General features: G+C 38.1%; 3 protein-coding genes and 1 pseudogene across 3 annotated transcripts; 2 read left to right on the top strand and 2 right to left on the bottom strand.

The window, feature by feature from the left end:
* The first annotated feature begins 234 nt into the window (after window positions 1–234).
* On the top strand, window positions 235–1210 carry LOC114498906 (olfactory receptor 51Q1). Its single transcript, XM_028514913.2, has one exon. It carries the CDS (start codon window positions 260–262, stop codon window positions 1208–1210), a length of 951 nt encoding a protein of 316 aa, XP_028370714.1. The 5' UTR covers window positions 235–259.
* A 6882-nt stretch (window positions 1211–8092) lies between these two features.
* On the bottom strand, window positions 8093–16368 carry LOC114498907 (olfactory receptor 51I2-like). The gene is made up of 3 exons (XM_036028927.1): window positions 16313–16368; window positions 12123–12227; window positions 8093–10503 (listed from the first exon to the last, which is right to left on the bottom strand). Exon 3 carries the CDS (start codon window positions 10473–10475, stop codon window positions 9525–9527), a length of 951 nt encoding a protein of 316 aa, XP_035884820.1. The 5' UTR covers window positions 10476–10503; window positions 12123–12227; window positions 16313–16368; the 3' UTR covers window positions 8093–9524.
* On the top strand, window positions 14722–15307 carry LOC114498908 (annotated as a pseudogene).
* An 803-nt stretch (window positions 16369–17171) lies between the features above and the next one.
* Window positions 17172–24259, bottom strand: LOC114500460 (olfactory receptor 51I1). Its single transcript, XM_036028928.1, has 3 exons — window positions 24164–24259; window positions 17909–20277; window positions 17172–17425 (listed from the first exon to the last, which is right to left on the bottom strand). The coding sequence occupies exon 2, from the start codon at window positions 20195–20197 to the stop codon at window positions 19253–19255; it is 945 nt and encodes a 314-aa protein (XP_035884821.1). The 5' UTR covers window positions 20198–20277; window positions 24164–24259; the 3' UTR covers window positions 17172–17425; window positions 17909–19252.
* Window positions 24260–25575: the final 1316 nt, after the last annotated feature.

Genomic DNA, 25575 nt, shown 5'->3' on the forward strand with positions numbered 1-25575 from the left:
CAAGGTTTTCAGGAAGCATAAAGCTAAATTTTAGTGCACAGTGGTGGGTATAGAAGTTGAAAAATGAGGTAATGTTAAACAGAAATGTATGGCAAAAGAATCCATGGTTCTGTTTGTTAGTGCTGTGGTGCTCAGTGGTATTACAGTCCTATACACACAACTGGGTCCGGGATTAAACAGATAATGACTCTATGGTAGAATCCTACTGATTGAATTTTTATTACAGAACACACAGATTCTAGTTTTGCATTCATTCACCATGTCTGAAGGGACTAACACCACAAAATATCTCTCCTACTTCATCCTCACTGGCATCCCTGGATATGAGGACTCCCACATCTGGATCTCCATCCCCTTCAGTTGTCTCTACACCATCTCTATCATGGGCAACACCACCATTCTCACTGTCATCAGCAAACAGCCATCTCTCCACCAGCCCATGTACCTATTTCTCTCTATGCTGGCCCTGACTGACCTGGGTCTAACCTTTACCACCCTGCCCACCCTGATGCCACTCCTCTGGCTCAATGTTCGTAGGATCAGCTTTGAGGCCTGTTTTGCCCAGTTTTTCTTTCTCCATGGATTCTCTTTTATGGAATCTTCTGTGTTGTTAGCCATGTCTTTTGACCGCTATGTCGCCATATGCCGCCCCCTCCATTATGCCACCATCCTCACCAATGAAGTCATTGGCAGGATTGGGATAGCCATCATTTGCCGCTCTGTTCTGGCTGTTCTCCCCTCCCTTTTCCTGCTCAAGCGCCTGCCCTTCTGCTACTCCCACCTTCTCTCTCACTCCTACTGCCTCCACCAGGATATGATTCGCCTGGTCTGTGGTGACATCCGGTTCAACAGCTGGTATGGATTTGTTCTGGTTTTGCTTATCATTGTGCTGGACCCTCTGCTCATTGTGCTGTCCTACTCACTCATCCTGAAAAGTATCCTGAGCACAGCCTCCTGGACTGAGCAGCTCCGGGCCCTCAACAACTGTCTCTCTCACATTCTGGCTGTTCTGGTTCTCTATGTTCCCATGGTTGGCTTATCTATGACCCATCACTTTGCCAAGAATGCCTCTCCACTAGTACATGTTACCATGGCCAATATCTACCTGTTGGCACCTCCTGTGATGAACCCCATCATTTACAGTGTCAAGACTAAGCAGATCCGCCAAGGGATCTTCCATTTACTCTTCCAGAAGAAAGTACGCTATTAGAATTTAAATTTTGCAGAAGTACTTACACACACACACACACACACACACACAGTCTCTCTCTCTCTCTCTCTCTCTGGATAGATAGACAGATAGGGAATTGCTTGCCTTTTTTCTAAAGAAACACTCATTAAAGATAAAAGAATGTTTTGTTAAATTACTCAGAAGTTAGAGCCATAGGTTTATAGGGAGACAATACTAAATTGGGAGTAGAGACTATGCAAAAGCCCATCATATTTTCAAGGCAGCACAACATAATCTTGGCTTTTAGCAGATTTTTGACTTAGAGAAGCTAGCAGCAAGTATTCTATCCAAAAGAGATGCAGATGTGAGGTTGGTTAAATTCTAGCACATTTTAACTCATCCTATGGCAGTGCGATGAGCTTCATTAGATGAGTAAGGTCTACTTACGTTGTTTCTTTCTTTCTGGATATTCTTCTTTCCCATAGGGTTGGTTAAATATGTTAGAGGAAAACACTTAGTTATGGCTCCCACCACCTGTTCTCTTACTTCCACATAGGTGATCTGTCAGGTTAACTCTAGCTCTAACTCACTTCCCCTACTCAAAAAGTATACTCTGACTTCCCCTGCAAAAGAATGGCAAATCTCTGAGGGAAGATGGATACAAGAATTTTTTCAGTTGTTCAGTTTTGCCCAATCAACACCCAGCATGATTTCAACAGATCTAATGAACACATGCAGAGTCTAACTACTGGAATAGGGTGTTTAGATCCTCTATTGCTAGAGCAAGGTTCTTGCCTTGCTAGAAGCCTTTAACATTTAGAATTAAAATTTTAAGTAAGTCTATAGATTATATCCGTTAGGAGAGAAACCTTATTTTTTAACCAGAACAGACTGTTTTTTTTTTTAAATTCCCGTGTCCTTAACTTGACTTCAACTCCTAAGTACATTTTCCCTTTAGCATCATGCATTTTGTACTAGAAACATCTCTGGTAAAGGGATTTGGCCTTAGTGACTATAAAGATTGTTCTGTGGAAACCAGGCAGGCTCTCTAAGAAATATCAGTTTGAAAGGCAGCCATAGTATTGGTCATAGCTCCTCAATACTGAATTTATGGTGCTGGTGGCTAATACTAGGACCATCTTAGATTTGAATCAAAATAGGCAAGGCTTCTATGGAAGCATAGTGTGAGGGAGGATTAAAAGTTGAAAGGCAGAGGGCAAGTGAAGAAACAATGTCTTTCTCCTCCAACATCTCTTTCTTCTCTTTTTTCCCATGTCTTTACCAGAGCCCCGAAGTTATCATATTTCTCTAGAAAACCATGGATTAGCAGGTATAGAAATATAAGTTGTAGAATCAGAAGATATGCAATGTCAAGAGCATGGGAAATTAGGGCCAAAAAATCTAATGTTTAAAAAGTCAAGGAAATAGGCATATATATCAAAGAAGACTTTTCTTTCTGTGGATGGTACAGGCTTAAGAATCTTCCAAAACATCCTCAGGGGGAGAAAATATTGGGAGTATGTCCGTTGTTAAGGAGGAACACATGGTATCATTAATAACCTCTTGATGAAAGCTATCTATCAATTGAATTTTATTTTTACAGATCATGAACTACAATGGCCAAAATTTAAATGGAAATTAAATAAAGATTGAATTCAGAAATGTGCCCTATTCTTTGTTTCTCTGTCTTTTATGGTTTTCTATTCCTAGACAAAACTGTTTATTTTCTTTGTGTGTATATGTTTGTTCATGTGTATATGTGTGTGTTTGCATAGGCTCCATAGTTTAAGAAGTGTCATGTTATGTGTAGATTTCAAAATATATTTTATTTTTGGAAACATTTTTATTGGTAAACGTTTCTGCATAAGTTATTTTGTATCTAGAATGTACATAACTATACTAATCACATTTGATTACAGAAATACTTTCTATTTCATAAACTTTAGAGGATTGTCTTACTGACCTTTGTAAATTACTTCAAATAAGGTATATAGGAGAACATAGAATTGAATATAAATTTTTTTAGAGATACTAAGTGTACTACACTAGTTCAAGTGTAAGATAGTCCAGGCTGCTGCAACAGGAAAAGGAGCCCAGTTCCACTGAGGTACTTTCTTAACCTTTTGGCAAATAATAACCATAAAAAGAAAAGAGAAAGAAAATTTGAAGCAACCAAAATATCTTTCAGTAAGCAAATGGATAAACAAAGAGTGGCATATTCATACAATGAAATGCTATTCATAAATTAAAAAGAGATGAGTTATCAAGATACATAAATATATGGATGAATCCTAAATATATATTTGTTGAGTAAGAAGAGAAAGAAGCCAACTCTAAAAGTCTAAACAATGTATGACTTCACTCTTATGATATTCTGGAAATGGCAAAATTCTACAGGGAGTGGTAACCAAGGATTTGGGAGAATGGAATGTTGAATTGGTGAAGCACAGAGAACTTTTTAGGGTGGTGAAATCATTCAGTAATACTGTAATAGTGCATAATAACACTATGCATGCCAAAACCCTTGGAACATCACAACAGCACAAACTGAAAAATGTATGTGTTTACAAAATCATTCAGGGCATTAGCAGATCCCAGAACGGAAGGCAGAATGTGACAAAAGAATGTAATTCTATTACAAGCATATAAAAACCACACTGAAAGAGATGAAAAGAAATGTTGCTGACCTAAGTAACTTTGGAAATGGGTGGAGTCTGTTAGATAAAGGAAGTATAAGTGCTGTACTCTAGTTGATAAAGTAATTCTTCATGGGGATACAGGTTAAAAGTTCTCTAAATATTATACATGTGTACTAGAATTAAACAATTAAGTAAATTGATGACAGATAGTGGGAACCAGATGTCTCACTGTTATAGTGAGAAGTTACAGAAAAGGAAGGGTAGAAGGTTTGAATTATTTATGAGCTAAGGTTGGAAACATCAGTATGAAGTCATGTTTAACTTAATGAAGATGCCAATATTGGTTGGCCAAAAGCCCATTTAGTTTTTCTTCCTTAAAATAAAAGATATATATTTTCATTTTCTTTTTTCAATTGTTGTTCAAGTAGAATCATCTCCATTTTCCCCCTACCACTTCCCCCTGCCCCACCCATCTCCACTTTCCACTCCTGATCCTACCCCACTTTAGCTCTGTCCATGTGTCCTTTATATATGTTCCTTGATAACTCTTCCCCTTTTGTTCCCTCTCCCTCCTCCCCTGGTTACTGTCAGTTTTTTTCCTTTATTTCAATGTCTCTGGTTGCATTTTGCTCACTTGTTTTGCTGATTAGGTTCCATATAAGTGAAATCATATGGTATTTCTATTTCATCACCTGGATTATTTCACTTAGCATAATGCTCTCCAGATCCATCCATGCTGTCTCAGAGGATAGGAGCTCCTTTTCCCTTGTGCTGTGTAGTATTCCATTGTGTAAATGTACCACCGTTTTTTGATCCACTCATATTGATGGGCACTTATGTTGCTTCCAGCACTTGGCTGTTGTAAATTGTGCTGCTATGAACATTGGGGTGTGCAAGTTCTTTTGAATTTGTGTTTCAGGATTCTTAGGATATAGTACCAGCAATTCCATTGCTGGGTCAAAAGGCAGTTCCATAGTTTTCTGAGGAAATTTCATACTGTTTTCCACAGTGACTGCACTAGTCTGCATTCCCACCAACAGTGTATTAGAGTTCCCTTTCCTCCACAACGTTGCCAGCACTTGTTGTTTGTTGATTGGTTATGATGGCCATTCTGACCAGTGTGAAGTGGTATCTCATTGTGGTTTTAAATTGCATCTCTCTGATAGCTAGCCATGATGAGCATTCTTTCATATATCTCTGGGCCTTTTGTATGTCCTCCTTGGAGAGGTATGTGTTCAGGTCCTTTGCCCATTTTTTAATTGGGTTGTTTGTCTTCCTGGAGTGGATTCATGTGAGTGCTTTATATATTTTGGAGATCAAACCTTTGATAGTTAGTTAACATTAGTTACAATTTTCTAGTAGTAACATTAAAATGTAGAAAGACCTGGCTGGCATAGCTGAGTGGATTGAGCGTGAGCTGTGAACCAAAGTGCTGCAGGTTCGATTCCCAGTTCAGGGCACATGCCTGGGTTGCAGGCCATGGCCCCCAGTAACCGCACATTGATGTTTCTCTCTCTCCCTCTTTCTCTCTCCCTTCCCTCTCTAAAAATAAATAAATAAAATCTTTAAAAATAAAATAAAATGTAAAAAGAAATAGGTAAAAATAATTTTCAAAGTATATGTTGTTTAACCCAATATATCTAAAGTGTTATTATTTCGACATATGACTTATTAGAAAAAAAATAAGATATTATACATTGATTTTTTTATGTTAAGTGTTCAAAACCTGGTCACATATCATTACAATACATGTCAATTCAAACTAACCACATTTTGAGGGCTCAGTAGCCATGTGTAGCTGGTGGCCACCATATAGAACATGTATACAAATAGACAGTGTAGTTTTATACTTAAGCTTAAAGAGCTGCAAACATCTATACTTTTGTCATTTTGAAATTTTTACTCAAAGTCACAGTCTTTGAGAATGTCAAAAGATAGCTAAAATGATTTACTGTATAATGTTCTAACACTTGTTATAATCATGCAACCATCATTTTTTAAAATTTTTCCAAGTCTTGAATTCTTGAACAACTGTGAAATAAATCTATTAAAAGTTATCTGGAGGCCCTGGCTGGTGTAGCTCAGTGGATTGAGCGCGGACTGGGAACCAAAGTGTCCCAGGCTCGATTCCCAGCCAGGGTACATTCCTGGGTTGCAGGCCATAACCCCCAGCAACCGCACATTGATGTTTCTCTCTCTCTCTCTTTCTCCCTCCTTTCCCTCTCTAAAAAAAAAAAATGAATAAAATCTTTAAAAAAAAATAAAATAAAATAAGAGTTATCTGGGTTCTAGAGTATGGCTACTAGGCAAACATGTTCCCAGAATAAGTGACTGTAAAAGTAATCTTATTTAAAATGAGATTTTATTATACGTTCAAAGTTTATTTATTCATGTTCATGCTTTTGACTTGGGGATTACGTGGCATATCCATCTGCTGATGACATTTAAAACCAAGAAGGGAATATTAGATCAGGCTCAAGAAATTACAGTAATAACAATTCTTAAGTTTTTAGATTTATTTTCCATGTTGCATTTAAAAATAAAATGTTATCATATACCTACACTTTAGTTGTAATAGGTGCTCAAAAATACTACTTGAATAAATGAAGAAAGTAATTATCCACTCTTTAGTAAATGACATCCATATTTTGATTCCACTCCAGAAGAAATTGTTTTTTCTGATATTTGAAGATGAGATTTGGTTAAAATTTTTCCAGAACAGTCATCTTGGTTTTATAGAGGCTGTCACTAGTGGGCATCTAATCTAGTGACAGCCTAGTGGTTTTCAAACTTATTATATGCTCCCTTAGAGCAATGAGAACATTCCTTGAAGTACTTGAGCACAAATAGGTTTTTTAAGTAATTTGTTTATTTTTAGAGCATGGGGAAGGGAAGGAGAAAGAGAGGGAGAGAAACATTGATCAGCAGCCTCTCACATGCCCCCAAATGGGGACCTGGCCTGCAATCCAGGCATGTGCCCTGACTGGGAATCAAACCATTGACCTTTCAGCTTGGGAGATATCCCCTAGCCCACTAAGCCACACCAGTCAGGAGAATAAATTTTTAAGATATGAAGTGACCACAAATTTTTTTTGCTTATATAGCTTTTTCAAGTGTGCACCTTGTTTAACTGTGTCTCTGTTATACCATTTTTTCATCTTTTAAACAATCTTATTCACTCACTTTACCAAAAAATAAAACTTAAAATTTAGAAAAGGGGGGAAAAGACTATGCATAGCTTTTAATGTAATTGGAATCATTTCATGATATACCACAATGTGTAAAACTTTCTGAGAAACTAAAGAAACTTCTGAAAATATTGGCATAGATTTTGATAAAGTATGACAAGCTATGAATGACAGCTATGACTGGGTAATGTACTCTGGTTAGGATGAATGGTATCAATTCCATTGCTTTCAACAAAAGTGAAAAGGATCCAATGGAATTATCATTTATTAGGTTTTTCAAATAATATTTGATAAGAGTACATTACCTGGTTCTTGTCTTCCAAAAGTATTTTAAAATGGCACTGAACAATGATAAAATGATTTCTATAACATTTTGTTATAAATAACATAAACATGATAAACCTATCAGCATTAAAATTTACATAAAAGAAAGAAAATAAATAGGAATTGGATTGTTGCTGAACTGTTTCTCATTTGTTTAATAAACAATATTCATGTTTGGATTAAAAAAAAGCCCATGCATCTCATTAAGAGATGGGTTTCCAATTAAATGTTACTTTTATTATATCAAAAATTATATTATACTATATTTGTTATATACTAATCAATATTGAGAAATTAACTCAATACAGACTATATATTTTAAATAATGCTTTATGGACCACCAATTTTTAAACATCAAATTTAAATATATATACATATTTTGTTGCAAAAATTATAATAAAGAGATGATTAAAATAGTTTCAACATAAAAATACATTATATGGTCAAAAATCTTTGATGGAAGTAAAATAAAAATTTAAGTTCAAGAAAAAAGGAACAACTATAAAATATGTGAATGTTAAAGAATGTGCTTGTGAAACAGAAATGATTCAGAGATGAAGATGGAGAACATATGAGAGCTACTTGGAGCAGTGAGTAGGTGGAGGGATTGAGTAAAAAAGCAAAAGGACTCATGGACATGGACAATAGTATGGTGATTGCTGGGTGCACTAAATGGTAATGGAAAAAATATAATAAATATTATATATGTTAAAAAAGAATGTGCTTGTGCATTTAAAAATTTTGTCAGATATCAAAACAATGTATTTATATTTCATCAGATATTTTAAAATATGATATATTGATTTATTTTAAATGGACTATATTTATAGTATGTCCCAAAATGCATGCTCAACCACTATGTAAATTTACAATGAAAATGTTAGATGTCAGCCTGAAAATGCATGAGAAGATACAGTTATTTTTCCATTAGTTATTTCTGAGATTACATACAAATGTGGCAATCACTGTTCTACACACACTGAGTTCAAAAAAGAGCCACTGTGTAAATGTGACCTTAATGAGTCTGATGAAGTTGGGAAAATATAATATAGTGAGAAAAATATTTACATTGTCATTGGAGGGCCTGAGGTGACAGAGGCTGAAAATATGAGTCCAGTTTCTGACCAACCAGCAGTCTTATCAATCCACTCTACATAAACCTATGTTGCTTACATGTGAAGATCTTTTCCATTTAACAAAAGGTCTTCAGAAAACCATAGACAGTGGAGACAACTGTGCTTGAACAACAAGAAAAAAAGGAAGAAATAAAGAAAATTATAGACAGCTGAAAGCAGAAACAAGCAGTGTCAACTACACCTTTGTGGACAAGCTTGAGGAGGAGTGGATTAAAGGAAAAGATAAAAACGGAAAGATTATTGAAATCTGAAGGGACAGGGGGAAGGGGAACAGGAATAATGAGACACAGTAACAATTTGGTGATTTAGCTGAGATTCTTAGGATCTGAAACCTGGGCCTGTGAGGTTATCTATATTTTGCTTTGTGCCTAAGTTGAGGCCATTTAGTCACACGTTCCTCATTCTCAGAGTCTCCTGGTACAAAAATTCTCGTGGTAGAGACCATTTTATGGTGAGTCATAGGGATAGTTGGCTCCTTTCATAAAAGACGGGAGGTTGCCTTACAAGTAAGTTTTCCATATAATTTATCATTTAAACAAGAGAAATTCGAGAGGGGAAGGGAGTGCTATTAATAATGATGTTGAGGAAAATAAGTGTAAATCATGACTATCTGGGGAAAACCAAAAAGTGTGCTCATCTTAATCAAAGGTAGGTCTTTAGGATGATCCTCTTTTACTGGGGAAGATGCTTAGTCCCAGCCTAACCCACCAAAACAGAAATTTGTTTTATTTCATTTCAAATATCATTAAGCCTCCTATCTTTACTGTCAGCTATTTGCTAGGCTCTTATTCTAAGAGTTTTAAGAAGAAAAGAAAAGAAATTTATGATCTCTTCTTTCAGGCTAATCAAATCTATTAGAGAGGGTGTCCACATGTGCACTGACATTGATAAAATGTGAGATAGGAACAGCTGGGGATATATCTTGTGATTCAGATTTAAGCCTGTGTTAACAGTTTGAATATCTTGTTTCTATTCTTCCTCACAATGCCGGCATAGAGCTTTGTCTACAGCAGAAACACCATCAGAGTTTATGGACTGATTCAAAGTCCCTGCCCCCATGGAGAATTCAGAACAATTCTCTCTTGCAGGAAAATAAGCCAGCAATTCCTTGTCGGATTGGCTTGGTCTTGACACTATAGATGATGGGGTTGAGCACAGGAGGCACAAAGAGGTAGATGTTGGACATGAGTGTGTGGATCAGGGGTGAGGCATGCTTGGCAGCACGATGCATCACAGACACACCAATCATAGGCACATAATACACAAGCACTGCACAGATGTGTGACACACATGTGTTGAGAGCCTTCCGCCGTCCCTCCCCAGAAGCAATGCCCAACACTGTGTAAAGAATCAGTATATAAGAGATCACAATAAGCAGTGAGTCTAGCCCAAAAGTGGCCAGGACAATAGCCAAGCCTAGGATGCTATTGAGCTTAGTGTCAGCACATGGCAGCTGGATCAGGTCTGAGTGGAGGCAGTAGGAGTGAGAGAGGATATTAGTGTGGCAGTAGGGCAGTCGCCTCAAAAGGACTGGAAGGGAGGCCATGAGCGTCACACTCTTCAGTGTAATGCCCAGACCCATGCAGATGATGCGGGGCAGAGTTAATATGGCTGTATAGCGCAGTGGGCTGTAGATAGCTACAAAACGATCATAACTCATGGCCAAGAGGACCCCTGATTCCATGCAAGAGAAAGTGTGAATGAAAAACATCTGAGACAGGCAGCCATCAAAGTTAACCTGGAAGGCATTAAACCAAAGAATGCCCATGACAGTGGGCAGGGTAGACACAGAGACACCCACCTCAGTCACAGCCAACATAGACAGAAACAGGTACATGGGCTCATGTAGGGCAGGGTTTGTCTGCACTGCTGCCATGATTAGGCTGTTGCCCACAATGGCCACAATGTACATAGTGAAGAAGAGGATGGAAAACCAGCCATGTTGGGCCTCTAATCCTGGGAGTCCAGTCAGAAAGACAGATAGGAAATCAAGACTTTCATTGTTCTTGGCTCCCATATCGCCAACAGTAGAGGTCAGTCTTCACCTGCCATTTGAAAACCAAAACAAAATTAGTTCCCATCTATAGGGTCTTCTGCCTCAGCAGCCCACCTCAAAGACTGAAGGAGGGAGAGACAAGGAGAAAGGGAAAGTTAGAGTCATCTAGATTATTCTGAGTAAAAATATAACAGATACTTTCTTATCACCTCTTTTCTTTTGTTTTATTGTTGTTCAAGTACAGTTGTCTGCATTTACCCTTCACCATTCTCCTCCCCACCCCAGCCATCCCCACCTCCCTCCCCTGATCCCACCCCCACCTTGGTTTTGTTCATGAGTCTTTATAGTTGTTCCTGAAAACCCTTCCCTCTTTTACCCCCATTATCCCCTCCCACCTCTCCTCTGGTTACTGTCAGATTGTTCTTAATTTCAAAGTCTCTGGTTATATTTTGCTTCCTTGTTTGTTTTGTTGATTAGGTTCTACTCTTTTTTTCTGAAAGAGGAGCAAGAATCTGAAAATTGTACATGTAATGAAGATATTGGAGACTCTATAATCTTTAAGGCATAACTTAAAAATTAAGAGCAGAAACTCAGGAATAAATAGGAACTAGATCAAAATCAATATTCAGCCAGTTATTAAATATGCCATCTGGACTAACTAATACTCTGGTCCAAAGTTTGTTTGTTTTTTAAGTTAGTAAAGTGGAGATCAAAATAACATTATTCTCTTATTTGGACATAAGAATCAAATGAAAAAATTAACATCCTATATTCAATGTTTTAGAACTCCACGATGGATTGTGGTGGACATTAGTTTGAATCCCAATTTAGAGTTTACTTGCTGTGGGACCTTGAACAGTTAATTTTCCCAAGCCTCAGTGTGTCCATTTGTAAACTAAGGATAAAAATACATCTGCCTTATGGTTGTTGTAAATGTAAACAAGATATTGCATGGCATATGAAATACTGAATAAATATAAACTACTTAATTCTTAGGGAGATACTAAGACCAAGAGAGGAAGAGTGAGTAATGGACCAAAAACCTAAAACTCAGTTTCTGCAGAGCCTAGATTATAGCTTAGACCCCCTGACACTTCCTATAATGATGTTTCTACTTCACAGTGGAGATGGGAGTAAAACCAAAGCTTATCTAGAGGAATCATAAGAAAGAATTGAGTTGTAGCTCTGCCAATGTGGGGCTTAGAAAACAGGAACCCCTGGAAAAGTGATAATCTCTGTGTGTCCTACTTCACTCCAATGGGGGGATGTTTAAAATAAATGTGAAACACTGGTTTTAGAAAATTGAAAAATAGAAAACTATGAATAAGGGTGGTAAAGAATGTGGATGTTCCATGACAATTATACTAATACACAAGGGACCTCTAAGTTTAAAAAGAGAGTTCAGGTCAAAGACACAAGGAAAAGAGACTTCATTAGTGGCTAAGAAAAAAGAATAAACTAGTTAAACCCCAACTAGAATGTGAAAATCATATATAATATAATACAATACATTAAAAAGTAATATAACTAATATAACATTATATAATGAAATATAATAAGTCAAATTTGTAAAATAAATTTTAAAAATATGAAGTAGGATGTGAAGTTACAATTGCTACAGAAGCTGAATTATCTCAAATCATCAGTTTATTCACTCACTTAACTTACTTGGATGTAGAATTCACAGATTCATTACCAGTTCTTTATCCTGCAGTTACCCGGTGTTGATGCGAAATGGTCCATAAAACTAAAGAGTTTAATGGAAATGCTCTCCTAGAATGGATAAACAAGAAAACAAACAGCTACAGAAATACAAAGATCTATGACTATGGAGACACACACGTACAACATAATAGTGATGATGGCCCCAGGACCTGGATTCTCTTTTACTCTTCACTTTCAAGCCCTTTCTTCATGCACCTTTCTTCAACTTCCCTACAGAAACTCCACACATTCTATCTCTGCTTCCCTCAAGATTAACAACCTCCTGAAAGGTGAAATATACTTGCTTGTGCCTTTTGTCCATTAATACCCCTTGCTTCTGCCTTGTAAATCAGTGGTTCTCAACCTTGGCTACACACAGTAACCACCTGCTGAGTTAAAATCCTCACTGCCCAGGTAACAGTCCACATAAATAAGTAGGCTCTCTGGATGTGGTATCTAATTATCAATATTTTTTAAAGTTCCCAAGGTGAACCCAAAGCTGAGAACCACTCCAGACTTATTTGGTGACATTTCAGTGACTTTATAGTGACAGTGTTTTAAATAAAAAAGTAAATTGTAAGTACTCCCAAGTCTTCCTTTTTTCTTGTTTTTCAGATAACCTACCTACTCTACTCCTGACCTGTGGCTTAAACATTCCTCTGTATTTTACCAAGTGCTAGATTTCTCAGCATCCTGGAGCTTTTTTAAATAAACTGTGGTTTGCTCATAATACCCTAAGGTGGTCCCACAAAGGTAACAGGTTTGGGGCCTAGCCTTGCATGTCACTTCCTTGGAGGTTCACCAAAAGTCAGAAAATGGTTTTGTAGGAGGATTTTGAGGTTTTACCTAGTTATCTCACCAAAGTGCAGTCTAGGACTATCTCATCTGAGATTTCCTGCCACTGGTAAAACCTCATCTTGGGCAAGAAAGAACAATAAAGGCTTGGAAACACTAGCCATGACCCATGTCATGGTGAGAAACATGCAAGATGGAGAATGGGAAGGCTAAGAGAGCATAGCTACAGGAAATTAATCTACTCTTTGGGTGGTAAAAATGATAATCAGAGAGGCAACTGCCTCACTACCAAGTTCCCTTATATCAATCCCATAACAACCATGTTAAGTGACTTGCTTCAAACCAGTAAGTGGCTAAGCTGGGACTAGAATCTAGTTCTTCCAACTGTAGGTCCAGTGGTCTTTTCTATGAAGTCCAGCAGCCAGCTGTCTGAAGCTAATGCTACCTAAGTAGGAAGAATGAGCAGATACTGGAGAAGATGATCATTTTTCTTTTCATAGAGAAGAGGACAAAAGGCAGACAGAATTTTTTCCTGCTTTGTATGCCACCTGGGTATCAGATAGAAGAGACTGGGGGTTAAGTGACCTTCTAAAGTGGCCTCCTTTCAGAAGTCCACTGATCCAGCTGTCAACTTGACAGTCTTTCTAGGACCTCAAACCAGAGTCCAATCTTACACCCACTGAGAGAACCATCTCTGCCACATCCATATCAATTGTCACCCACACTCAGCATAAACACTCCCAGTGCTGGGTAGCTCATTGCTCCTAAAGCCATTATCCTGGTGAGATCACACTGCTTTATGAAGTTCTTTCTTATATTGAGCTTGAGCCTACTTCTTCCACATCATGCATAATGCTGTAGACACAGATATGTGATCATTTTTTTTAGGTTTCACCTAAATATTTTTCTTCACAACATCTGCATTTTCTTGTAAAACACATCTTAATTTGTAAACATGAATGTACTTTTATAGCTATTTGTTTAATGCCTGTATTCCCTAGTAGACTGTAAGCTCCATCAAAGTAAGGTTGATATTGTCTGCTTTTTAAAAATTTTTTGATCACTAAATATTCAATGCTAGCACAGGGCCAAGCATATAGCAGATGTTTAGTAAACATTTAATTGGATTAACAAATAACTGAATAGATAAATAGTATCTGAAAAGTCCAATCATAATACCCTGAAATCTTCCCTTCTTCAGATTATCTATCGTAAATTCCTTCAGTTACTCAAAGTCTCTGATTATTAGTTTTCTCACCACAAGTCCTCCTGTCAGAATGTAAGCTTTCTTTTTCTCTGCTAACATTGTCTTTCACTTTCTTCTTAGTTTTTTAAAACTCTTACTGTTATTCATACTCAAATTATTATTTGATCTCCAGCATTTAAACAGAAATAATAAGCTTCTCATCTATGCCTCCATACTATTTTATACAGACTTCCTATTTTGTTAGAATTACATTTATACTTTTGCTTTCCCTTTCATAGTTTGGGCTTGATTAGAGTTAGACTGTGCCTAGTTCATCCTTGTCTTCATAGCATTTCATGATTCTAACACAAAGACATGCTGACGAGATGAGGAATTAAAAAAAGCATGAACATACTGCTCAGAACCATAACAGAACATTCACTACTGGGTTCCATATTCCAGTTCAGAGTTAAATCAACTGAGAGATACTTGAAGGCAAAGGGGATTGAGTCAGTTAAAGGGCACTTAAGGCTCTTTCTGCTGCCATGCCATCTTGGTTCTGTGTTACCGCAATAATTGCCCATGAAGCCACAGAAACCATCCTGCTACAGAGCAGGAGTAGCCACTGCCCAGGCTGAGACAAGGTCTGGAGCAGAATCTGACAGTGATGAATCAGTGCCAGAGCTCAAGGAACAACATTCCACATAGGCAACCACACTATGAGCCCAGCAGGCAGCAGCAGCTGAACTGGATGAAAAACCAGTCAGTAAAGTAAAACAGAGCTGGAGTGGAATAAAGGCACAAATGGTTATATCCAAACTGTATCTTCAACAGGTTATAGGGGTCACTAGGGTCACTATCCAAGAATCTAATAATATTTTCTTTGTGGTCATGAAGCCAGATGTCTACAAGAGCCCAGCTTCAGATATCTACATAGTTTTTGGTAAAGCCGAGACTGAGTACTTATCTCAGCAAGCACAACTAGTAGCTGCTAAGAAATTCAAAGTTCAAGGTAAAGCTAACTGTCTAAAACATTCAAGAAAACACACAGACTCCAACTGTACAAGAAGAGAGTGAAGAGGAAGAGGTTGATGAAACAAGCATGGAAGTTAAGAATGTAAAACTGATCATGTCACAAGAAAATGTGTTGAGAGTAAAATCAGTCTGAGCACCAAGAATAGTAATAATATTGTACATACTATTATGGAATTGATGGTGTGGCCATCTAAAATTGAGGACCTTTTTGGTGTTTCAAAGGAGTAACTGCAGTTTAGTTTGAAATTATACAGTTCCTATCAATAAATTTACAGCTTCCTATGGGATTAAAATAAGCAGCACCTAAGGAACCAATGATGTTTTGTTTTGAGAAAAGGAGACTGTAGAAGAGATGGGGATAGGATGGGTACAAGAGGTAGTGAGTGATAAGTGATCACAGGGAGACAATATGGAGCTCAGGTAAGGAAGGTTTTTCTAAGAGTCTAATCTGCACATGGAGATAATATGCTTCTGATCAGTAGAGATGTTCAAAGACTGAAACTCTTGATGGACATGGACAACAGGAGGTGATTCCTGGGGGAAGAGGGTTATAAGGGGACTAAATGGAAATGGAAAAAATAGAATAAAGATTAAATCAAAAAAGAAAAGAAAAGAAAAATCCTTGATGACAATGCTCAGGAAAAATTCCAGCATTTGTTTAAAGGGGATTAAAAACCCTTTCAACACTTCTGCCCTTGGGCCTGGTATTCCAGGTTGTCAAATTCTCTCCTATTGTGTGACACTGAGAATACCATGGCAGTAGATCTGTGTGGCCAAAACAAAAACAAATTTTCAGTCCCTGTCATGAGATCACCATGTGTCTTTCACTGCTAAAGCAATCCCTGGCAGCCCTATCTAAAAATGTCTTAGAAGGATACATGGGCATTGAAATGAATAGTATCTTTTGGTGGAAAATCTGCATGAAAATAAAATTTGGGGATTTTTCTGTCTTAAACCTCTCCGTCATAGAGAAAACAAATTATGGCTAATACACAAACACATGTATACACTTAAGGAGACTCACTCAAAGATGGAGACATGAGAGTGACAAAAAACACACAGAGGCACAAAAAGAATTGTAGACAAAAACAGACTATTTGTGCATATACCTAGAAGACACAAACACATTTGAATTCACCTGAGAAAGCTTTGAGAAATGACAGTTGTATTGAAAGATAGAAGGCATGAGCTCACAATGGCTTCAGAATGGGCCTCAGGCAGGCACTAGCCAAGAGCGGAGGCAAACTTTATGTTTCTGAGTGAGAGCTCCCAGAGGCTAGGGTCTCTGGGGTCCTGTTTTGCCTGAGTGTGATCCTGTGCTAGTAACAGGAAAAGAAGGAGGACTAGATCTCACCTTGGGAACAGAAAGAAAACTAAAAGCATGTCCCCTGGAGATACTGCCTTCTCTCCACAGAGAAAATAAAATTTCAACTTCTTCCATGTGATGAAGAGTAAGATGGAGACAAATTCCTCCAAGCTTCATAGCAATATCCCCACCCCAAATCCAAGTAATTAGTCTCAAAATTGGAACTCTGAGCACAGACTCCAGAGTTTTGTTTTCTGAATTCTTTTTTTAAAGAACATATCCCAGGAAGAATCACAAGCTTAGGACTTGATGGGCATATTTTAGGACAGTGCTTAAATCCCAGAGCCAGGCCCAGGATTTAGCCAAAGGAGGAAATAGCCATGGCTGCCTTTACCCACTTATCAATGCTGTTTCCTACTCAATTCCCAATCAACCCTCCACCAAATGGCACAAGACTGAGTTGTCCTCCAGGAGAGACATCCCATGGGGTTCAAAGTCATACAGGTGTAGATCTGAGTTCCAGGTTTGTCATCTACCAGTTTTATGATTCTAGGAGATCAGCATTTCTTCAACTTGAAAGCTGACATATTAAGAGGCTAGTACTTACCTACAAACAGTAGAGATTCAAATGAAAAAAGGAGGAAGCTATATTTTTAATGTGATTTTACCATACGTAAGTTCTCCTGGAGGCTCCAATTTCAGATCACCCAAATAACTTCTTTCCCAAATACCTAGTCTTCCCATTAAGTATTTCATTTTACTTCTTCCTTACTTCAGCTTCAAATACAGTGCAGGTGTATTCAGGGAAGGAATGGCAGGAGAGCTCTCTTACTTTCATATCAAGTGGTGGGATGTATCCAGAGAAACAAACAGAAGATGGACATGAAGAAATTTTACCTTCCTTTTATGGGACTTTGAAGTATTTCAAAGTGGTACTTTGAGAACCTGATACGGGACTTAAGACTTGGAAAATTTTAGCTTAAGGCAAATAGCCATAAATCTAGCAAGTAATGTGTATGTTAAGCTTTTGTTTCAGAAACTACAGATAAAGCCCATCCTGGCACCTGAGAAAAAGCAGCTGACCTCCTGAGGCATTGGCTAGAGATTACCACCTGGAGACATCTGTATTGGGAAGAAGCAGGTGACTACCCCTCCACCTTGGAGATAGCTAATTGCCCAGGATAGAAATGCTGCAGCTGCTAAATTTCAAAGCTCTTGCCGACCCTTGTTTGCCCTCTCTTAACCCCCTTATAAAAGATCTGGCCAGGAAAGGAAGGAAAGATGATTTGTTCGGGTATGAACCTGCCATCTTCTCAGATCACTGGCCATCTGAATAAAGCACCCATAAAAGGTTCAATCGCTGTCATTGCTTATTGGATTTGGTAGTGACAGGCAGCCTGAACGCCAGTGTCTTTTCCAGTTACAAACCCTTTCTACTTTCCATTATGGTAGAGTGACTATGGAGTGGCTGGAGATTGCTTATCAAATCTTGCATGTTAGCTATTTCTGTGCTATAGCTGCACCAACTCATAGAGATAAGCTATGAGTTTGCATTTTTCTTCACCACCAACACCATATACCTAGTTGTCAGTTTCTCCCCACTTTGAAAACCACTCACAGTCTGACTCAGAGAATCTCTCAAGATCTCATTTCCCAAGATTTTCCATGTGAAACCTCCCCTCTGTCTACATGAAGCCACTTGTAATTGTCCTAAATATTCTAGATCAACATTGTAGGTTAAAGTTTCTCAATCTTTAACATATATCAAAATTACTTGGAGAATTTATTAAGACACAGATTGCTGGACTTTGCTCCCTAGAATTTCTAGTTTGAGGTGTCTGAGGAGGAGCCTGAGAATTTGCATGCCTAACAGTTTCCCAAGTGGTACATATAATGCCAGCCTGGGAATCACATTTTGAGAACCAGTTTTCCAGACTTTTGTTACTCATGAGTCTTTTTATTGCTGTAGCATATCAGGTCGCCATGACCTTAGCAGTGTTAGAAAAGAGAAACACTGTGCTTCTCAACTTTTAATCACCAATGGTCTTATTTAATGCAATTCAAATTCAATAGGTCTTGTGTGGGGTCTAAGATTCTGTTTCTCTAACAGGCTGCCGGAGATACTAATACTATTGTTTATTGGATTACACTTGGAATAGCAAAGTTCTAAACTTTCTTGCCTAAATATTTTTCCTCATACTTATGTCAAAATTATTACCTTCCTTTCTTCTTGGCACTCTGCACCAAGTACTCTAACCTATCTCATCCTTTACAAGCTGCTTCAGGTAATAAAAAATTTTATCCTGCTCTCTACAAACGAAATGGGCCCTCTCTGTCACATGAAGCATCAGGCCTCCACAGAATTTTGTCTGTCTCCAATGTTTACCACTTCCCTCATCTGGGTGGAAGTAGGATTATTTGTGTTCAAATTTATTTGACCTGTGGAACTTTTATTATTTTCATATGTCAAACATTTTTCAGGGCATCTTTACTCCTTTTTAGTGTTTTTCCCTTAATATGTCTATATCTTACTTAACAATATGTCCCACTTACCATTGTAAAATTCTTAGCAACTAGCACAAGGTTTTTCATACAGTAAGTGTTTAATATATATTTACATCATTTTACTGAATTAAATGTTCCTTTATTGATATAATATTCACAACTATCAAGACTCTGATTCTTCTCCTCCTTGCTTTAAGCATTTCTTAAGTTGACAAACAAGTTCCAGCTCTTTCTACAAAGGACTTTTCTCAGAGTCTGCAGCCTTCTTCAGCTCTGGGATTTATAAAAGGCTTTGAGGATCCCTCTGCGTATCTCCTTTGTCTTCACACTGTAGATGATGGGGTTTAGCATGGGAGGTACAAACAAGTAGACGTTGGACATCATGACATGAACAACAGGTGGGGCACTTTTCCAGAAGCGGTGGATCATGGAGACAGCAATTATGGGCACATAGAAAGCCAGCACTGCACAAATGTGTGATATGCAAGTGTTGAGTGCCTTCAGCCGCTGTTCCCAGGATGCAATGGCCAACACAGTTCTCAGAATCAATGCATAGGACAGCAGGATGAAAGTGGAGTCTATGCCATAGGTGAAGATGACCACAAAGAGCCCATAGATGTTGTTAATATGGGTGTCTCCACATGCCACCTTCATGAGATCTGGATGGAGGCAGTATGAGTGATGCAAAACATTGCCCTTGCAGAAGGGAAGTCGTTTCACCAGAAAGGGGAAAGGTAAGAGAGTAGTGAAGCTCTTGGCAAGGATGCCCAGACCCATAGCCAAAATGCAGCTATTAGTGAGCACAGTGGCATAATGCAGTGGGTCACAAATAGCCACAAAACGATCAAAGCTCATGGCCAGCAGTATGCCTGATTCCATGAAAGAGAAAGTATGGATGAAGAACATCTGAACCAAACAAGCATCAAAGCCAACATGGTGGTAGTTGAAGCAGAAGGTAGCAATCACAGTTGGGAGTGTTGAGAAGGACACTCCCAAGTCATTTAGGGAAAGCATAGAGAGGAAGTAGTACATGGGCTGGTGCAGAGCAGGTTCCTGAACCACCAGAGCAAGGATGCTGAGGTTGCCTACAATGGAGATCACGTAAAGGATGCAGAAAACTAGGGCAACCCAGGCTTGGCCTGTCTGCATCCCAGGGATGTCTGTCAGCTGGAGTGTGTCTGGCTGGAAGGGAGTGCCATTGAGGCTCAACATGGCAGGCAGGTGGGAGAATACAGATGAGGAATGAGCCCAAGAGGATGTTTGGGGGAGTTCTTCACTTTCTTTCAGACATCCTGTCTCCAGCACAAAAAGGTCAGAGATTAACAGTGTTTGTCTGTGTTCCTGCTTTTTCTATTAGACTATGAGCTCTTTAAGGGCAGCAACTTGTTTCTACTCATGTCTGTACCACCAGTCCCCAGTACCCTGTCTAGACCATCATAGAAACTCTGTGAAGGTGAAATGATCAAGTGAGTGCCCAACTCACAGCAAAGCAACAAGTCCCCTAATTCTCACCTTAAATGGTAGTACCCATTCACTTTTCCATCTCACCCCAGAAGCCACATTTGGGGAGTTTGGGGAGAAATAAAGGTTAACATAGACAGGGAAAAAGAAATGCTGCTCAAACCTTTGGAGACCCTTTGGAAGAATCAGGGGTGTCCAACCCATAGCCCACGGGGCACATGTGGCCCAGGATGGGTATGAATGCAGCCCAAAACAGAATTGTAAATGTATTTAAAATCTTTTTTCTCATCAGTTTCTGTTAGTGTTTGTGTATTTAATGTGCGGCCCAAGACAACTCTTCTTCCATTGCATCCCAGAGACACCAAAAGATTAGACACTCCTGGTAAATAAAACTTCTACAACTGTAAAATTACAGTTTTAACAACCTTTACTCAGATTTTACCTCAGTCAAAAACTGTTCCACCTCTGTAAAATCTTAAATTCTATTTTTGCTAACATTCTGACCACACCCTTCTAATTTCCAGCTTTCTTACCTTCTAGTGCTCAGGCACTTGCTCTCAGAGTCTCAATAATTCTTCCATTTTTTCTGGTCTATTTGTCTTGTAGCATTTTCTCCCCAACTTGTAGTGGGGGACCTACTCCCCCACTACAGCTGGTATCTTCATCTCCTCCTTGATTCTCACATTCACACAGCAAACCCCAACTTTGACAAATTCTATAACCAAACTGGGTGTGTGGCTGGATAAAACCAAAGAAGCAAATGGTTTTTTTTGGGGGGGGGGGAGGGAATATTGATTATTTACCACTGCCTAAATTTCAAATTTATTTATTGGGTTGGCCAAAAAGTTCATGTGATCTGTTTCCATAAAATAAAAGATACATTTTTCATTTTCACCAATAAATTTATTGATTTGGATATTTTGAGTAAACTGGCTATCTCTCATGTGGTATAACATTGACTGTTCCCAATTAATGTCCCGATTTAGTTGCTATCAACTTCAACTGCTCTACCTGACCATGGCACATTATCCAGGGAGAAATCTTCAGCACAAAACTTAAACTACTATTGACATGCTCGATCAGTCACAGCACCTTCTCCATCTACTAAACAAATCTTTTTTTGCATTTTAATTGCATTTTGACCTTTCTCGAAATAATAATGCATAGTTATTATTGCTGAAAATGTCACTTATTTTCTTTCATCTTCAATATTAAAATAGCTACACAAAAATCCACCAATTTTGATAAGTGTTTTTAAAGTGCATGTTGATATGACTGCTGTCACAATGCAGTCTAACAAAATTGTTTCAAATGAAGTTAAAAACAACTAAGCACTACTGGAGCCATCTTACCAAAAAATAAAAAGGAAAGAAAAAAAAAGCAAACTTTTTGGCCAACCCAATACATCTTTATCCATTCTTATTTCCTGGTCCCTAAGAAAGAGATGTCTCTCCTTCTCCAAGGCCAGGCCCTCCACTTTCAGGATTCCGTTTCTTACCTTACCCTTTGGACACCTTTTCCATCAGTTAGTTGTATTGCATCTTCAGTGTCTCCCTTTCTATCTCTTTCCCTCTGAGTAATAAGCATGTGCAAACCATCTTATTAGAAAAACATAACCTTCCCTCTTTAGCTGCCACTCTATTACCTTCTCCCAATTATTAGCCAAGCTTCTTGAAACATTGTCTCTCCAGATGCAAAAGAAGGGAACCTTGTTTATGTTTCCATTTCTCCAATTCTATTCTGAGATCATTAAAGTCAAGGATTCAACCTTCTTTGCCTTACCTCCTACCACTGCTCAATTTAGTCTAGTGTGGCTTCCACATCCCACCTTGCCAAGGGAAAATAATTTCTCTAAGGTTACCACTGATCTTTTTGTTGCTAAATCTAGTTATAAACATTTTCAATACTCATCCATTTGGTCTCCCTACCTGCGTTAATTCTGTTGATAACTCATTTTTTTAGAACCACCTCCTTCCTTCAGAAGCACCATTTCTCCATGTTTTGCTCCTGCTTTGACGTCTTCTCTACCTTCTTTACTGAATCCAATTTCTCTGTCATTGTTCTTAAACAGCATCAGATTAACCTCAGGAAAAGTAAGCAATCAGAACAGTGCAAATTGAGAAACTATATCATAAAGGACATTTTCTCAGCCTTACCTAAAATTCTCTAATTGTATTCCCATGATACTAGGTATCTCATACCAGACCTCTGCTTTAGAATTTAGGCATGGTAGTTCTCTTATTCCTTTGACTTTTTCTGGAGTTTTCATTCTCTTCTTAGCTGTCTTAGTAAATACAGTGAAAGTAGATGGTTAAAAGAGCTTAGAAAATGCCCAGATAGCTATCATAATCCTGAAAGTATATGGAGAATTAGAAGGAATTTGTCTATTCTTTTTGGGTTCTTTCTTTTGCAACTGAGAATTTTAAAAAAAAGTTGTTAATCAGTAAATTAACAAGTTTTAACTGAGAATTAACAAAAGTTCCAGCTGAGAATTAACAACACTTGTTAATCAATTTCTTTTCCATATCCTTCCTCTAAATTTCTTTCCCTGCCCCCATACAGGTTTTAAGTCAATGTTCCAAGAAATCTTACATCCAGCCTATCTGCATCTACTTTTTTTATCTTCTTCATTCTAAAATTATCTTTAAATTCTGAAGAAATGGAAAGACAGTTGAAGTGTCAACAGATACTACTGACTCTTCTACAAGATAAATTGACCCCACAATCCTTAACTCCTGATGTGCAAAATTAGGTATCCCAGAAGGTCATATTTCATGCTCCAGATTTTCCTCAGCGTGGAAAGGAACTTTGAAGATTTCTCTCCCAAATAGAACATATTTTGCCACCACCAAACAGCCACTTTTTCTTTGTTTTGACCGTGGAAGTGTCAGTTAAGGCTTCTTAGATATGACTAATCAAGGAAGAAATGTTAAGACAATGGAGACAGGTATAAACAGTGCCTTTCTTTTGCACACCATGCACATGAGCATGCACATACACAGTCACACAAAGGTACTAGCAAATATATATTTTGCACTTTTATACACAATTACACACTCAGCTACTCATAGGTACTCTCACATCAAGCGGACAGAAACTATTGCACACTCCCTTAGTCACATGTACCACTAGCACAGCCACAGAATTTAAGAAGACTCATACTTACTCATTGCAGTTATGCACTATGTTTCAGACACCCTCCCATGTTTATACCAGTTGGACACATACTTACAAACACACAGCCAAAAATACACCTGCATTAACAGACCAACAGTAATATTCCACCAAATACATTCCCATGACCTACTCTGCACTGAAAATCCAGCCAAGATTGAAGATCACGTTGCTGAATGACTTCAGTTCATTTGCTTCTGTGATTTTTTTCTCTAGCTGCACACCCAAGACTTAAATATAGGAGACAATAATTCAAATTTCAGGGAGAAAAAGTATGAAACACCTTAAATATAAAATCTAGACTTAATGAATCAGCCCCTTCACCTAAGGTTATGTGATTGTGATTTGGTATTAGAATTTTGATCCAGATGGGTACCTAGCATCTAGGTCTGTGCTCATGGGCTGGGAAGGGAACAGATTTGCTCATGCTTGGAGGAGAAATAGGAGGGTCAGAGGCAGTCTAGGGTTGCAATAAGAGTTTTAAAGCTCATGAAAGTTTTAGGTAAGAGACCCAGGTGGGCAGTTTGAGGGAAGGGCACTCACTAAGTGGAAGAAGTTCTTTTCTCTGTAGCTGGACGTACTGGTCTGTGGATCCAGCTGGCAGAGTGGCATCAGCTCACTCACCTACGTCTAATAAATTTATGAACACCCCAGAGTCCCTAGGCAATGTTTATTTGTGGTTGCAGGAGGAGAGTGGAAAGGAAATGGGGAGGGTGGGATCAATGAGTAGTGCTGGGCCATCAGACAATTGTTCCTAGGAGAATCCCTTTCCTGGCCTCATTAATCCCTAATGTCATCGTTTGTATCCATTACTAAGTTAAGCTTCCCTTGATCAGGAAGTGTAAATAGTTGCATGAATACAAACATACCTAGTCATCAACATTCTGACAACCCCACAGATACACCTTTCAACATACTCAGCTGCAAATAAGTTAGCAAATAAGCTAACATTCACATCGACTCTTTCAGATCCATACACATACAAACAGATAAATACAAATATGCTCATACAACTGCCCACTCGCCTTGTCACTAATCACATATCTTGACAGGTCAAACACACACTATAATCCCTGTATACTTACACTGATGACAGAGACCAGTGTAGGTTGCAGACATAGTTTTAGAAATAGATAGTTAAGTGGAGATTTATCCAGATACTTGAAGAAACAATTAGATATGTTCCAAACATACTCCATGCTCACATATCCAAAAGTATACATTTCAAACACATGCCCATATTCTCATTGATAGATCTACAAAATGCCCACAAATAATACCCCCATCTCCGCACAGATTCATATATAGAATTTAAATTTATGGCTTTTTTTGTAATAATGCGTATTAGCACCCATATAACATGCTTTTTCTGCAAGCATTCCTTCTGCTCCACCACTGAACAGGACCTAAAAATTACAAACTTAGTTCAATTCAACAAAGACCAGACAAAAAATAGAAGAAAAACACATTTTTTGAGCATGATTTTGCTTCAGGCATTCCTCTCAGCACTGATGGTACAGACAGGAATAAAGACCCAACACCTATTCTTGCAAAGAAGATAAATATTTTAAAAAATGATCCACTCAACAATCCAGATTTCCTCTGGAGGCACATATGACTCCAGATGCTACCTGGAAATATGGAATAAACTTATCTTACAACAAAACCAATGCTTTTGTCAGAACCTATCTAATAATGTGCATGTAAGGCCTGTGCATTATATGTTTGAAAGAAATGAAATAACTATATAAATGATTAAACCTTAATTATATGAATACTGAAATAGTTAAAGGGAAATGTTTTGATGTTGCAACTTTAGTTTTTAAACGCATTTTATTGTATTTTATTACCACTTATTTCCCTTATACCCTCTTTTACCTCCACTTACTTGCCTCCTCCTGCAATCACCACACTGTTGTCCATGTGCATGAATTCTTTTTCTTTTTTGCTTGATC

The sequence above is a fragment of the Phyllostomus discolor genome, chromosome 6 (assembly GCF_004126475.2).
Source record: "Phyllostomus discolor isolate MPI-MPIP mPhyDis1 chromosome 6, mPhyDis1.pri.v3, whole genome shotgun sequence".
NCBI lineage: Eukaryota > Metazoa > Chordata > Mammalia > Chiroptera > Phyllostomidae > Phyllostomus > Phyllostomus discolor.

Coding starts and splice junctions, on each gene's coding strand:
- LOC114498907 (XM_036028927.1), bottom strand. CDS start 10,475: ATGGGAGCCAAGAACAATGAAAGTCTTGATTTCCTATCTGTCTTTCTG.
- LOC114498906 (XM_028514913.2), top strand. CDS start 260: ATGTCTGAAGGGACTAACACCACAAAATATCTCTCCTACTTCATCCTC.
- LOC114500460 (XM_036028928.1), bottom strand. CDS start 20,197: ATGTTGAGCCTCAATGGCACTCCCTTCCAGCCAGACACACTCCAGCTG.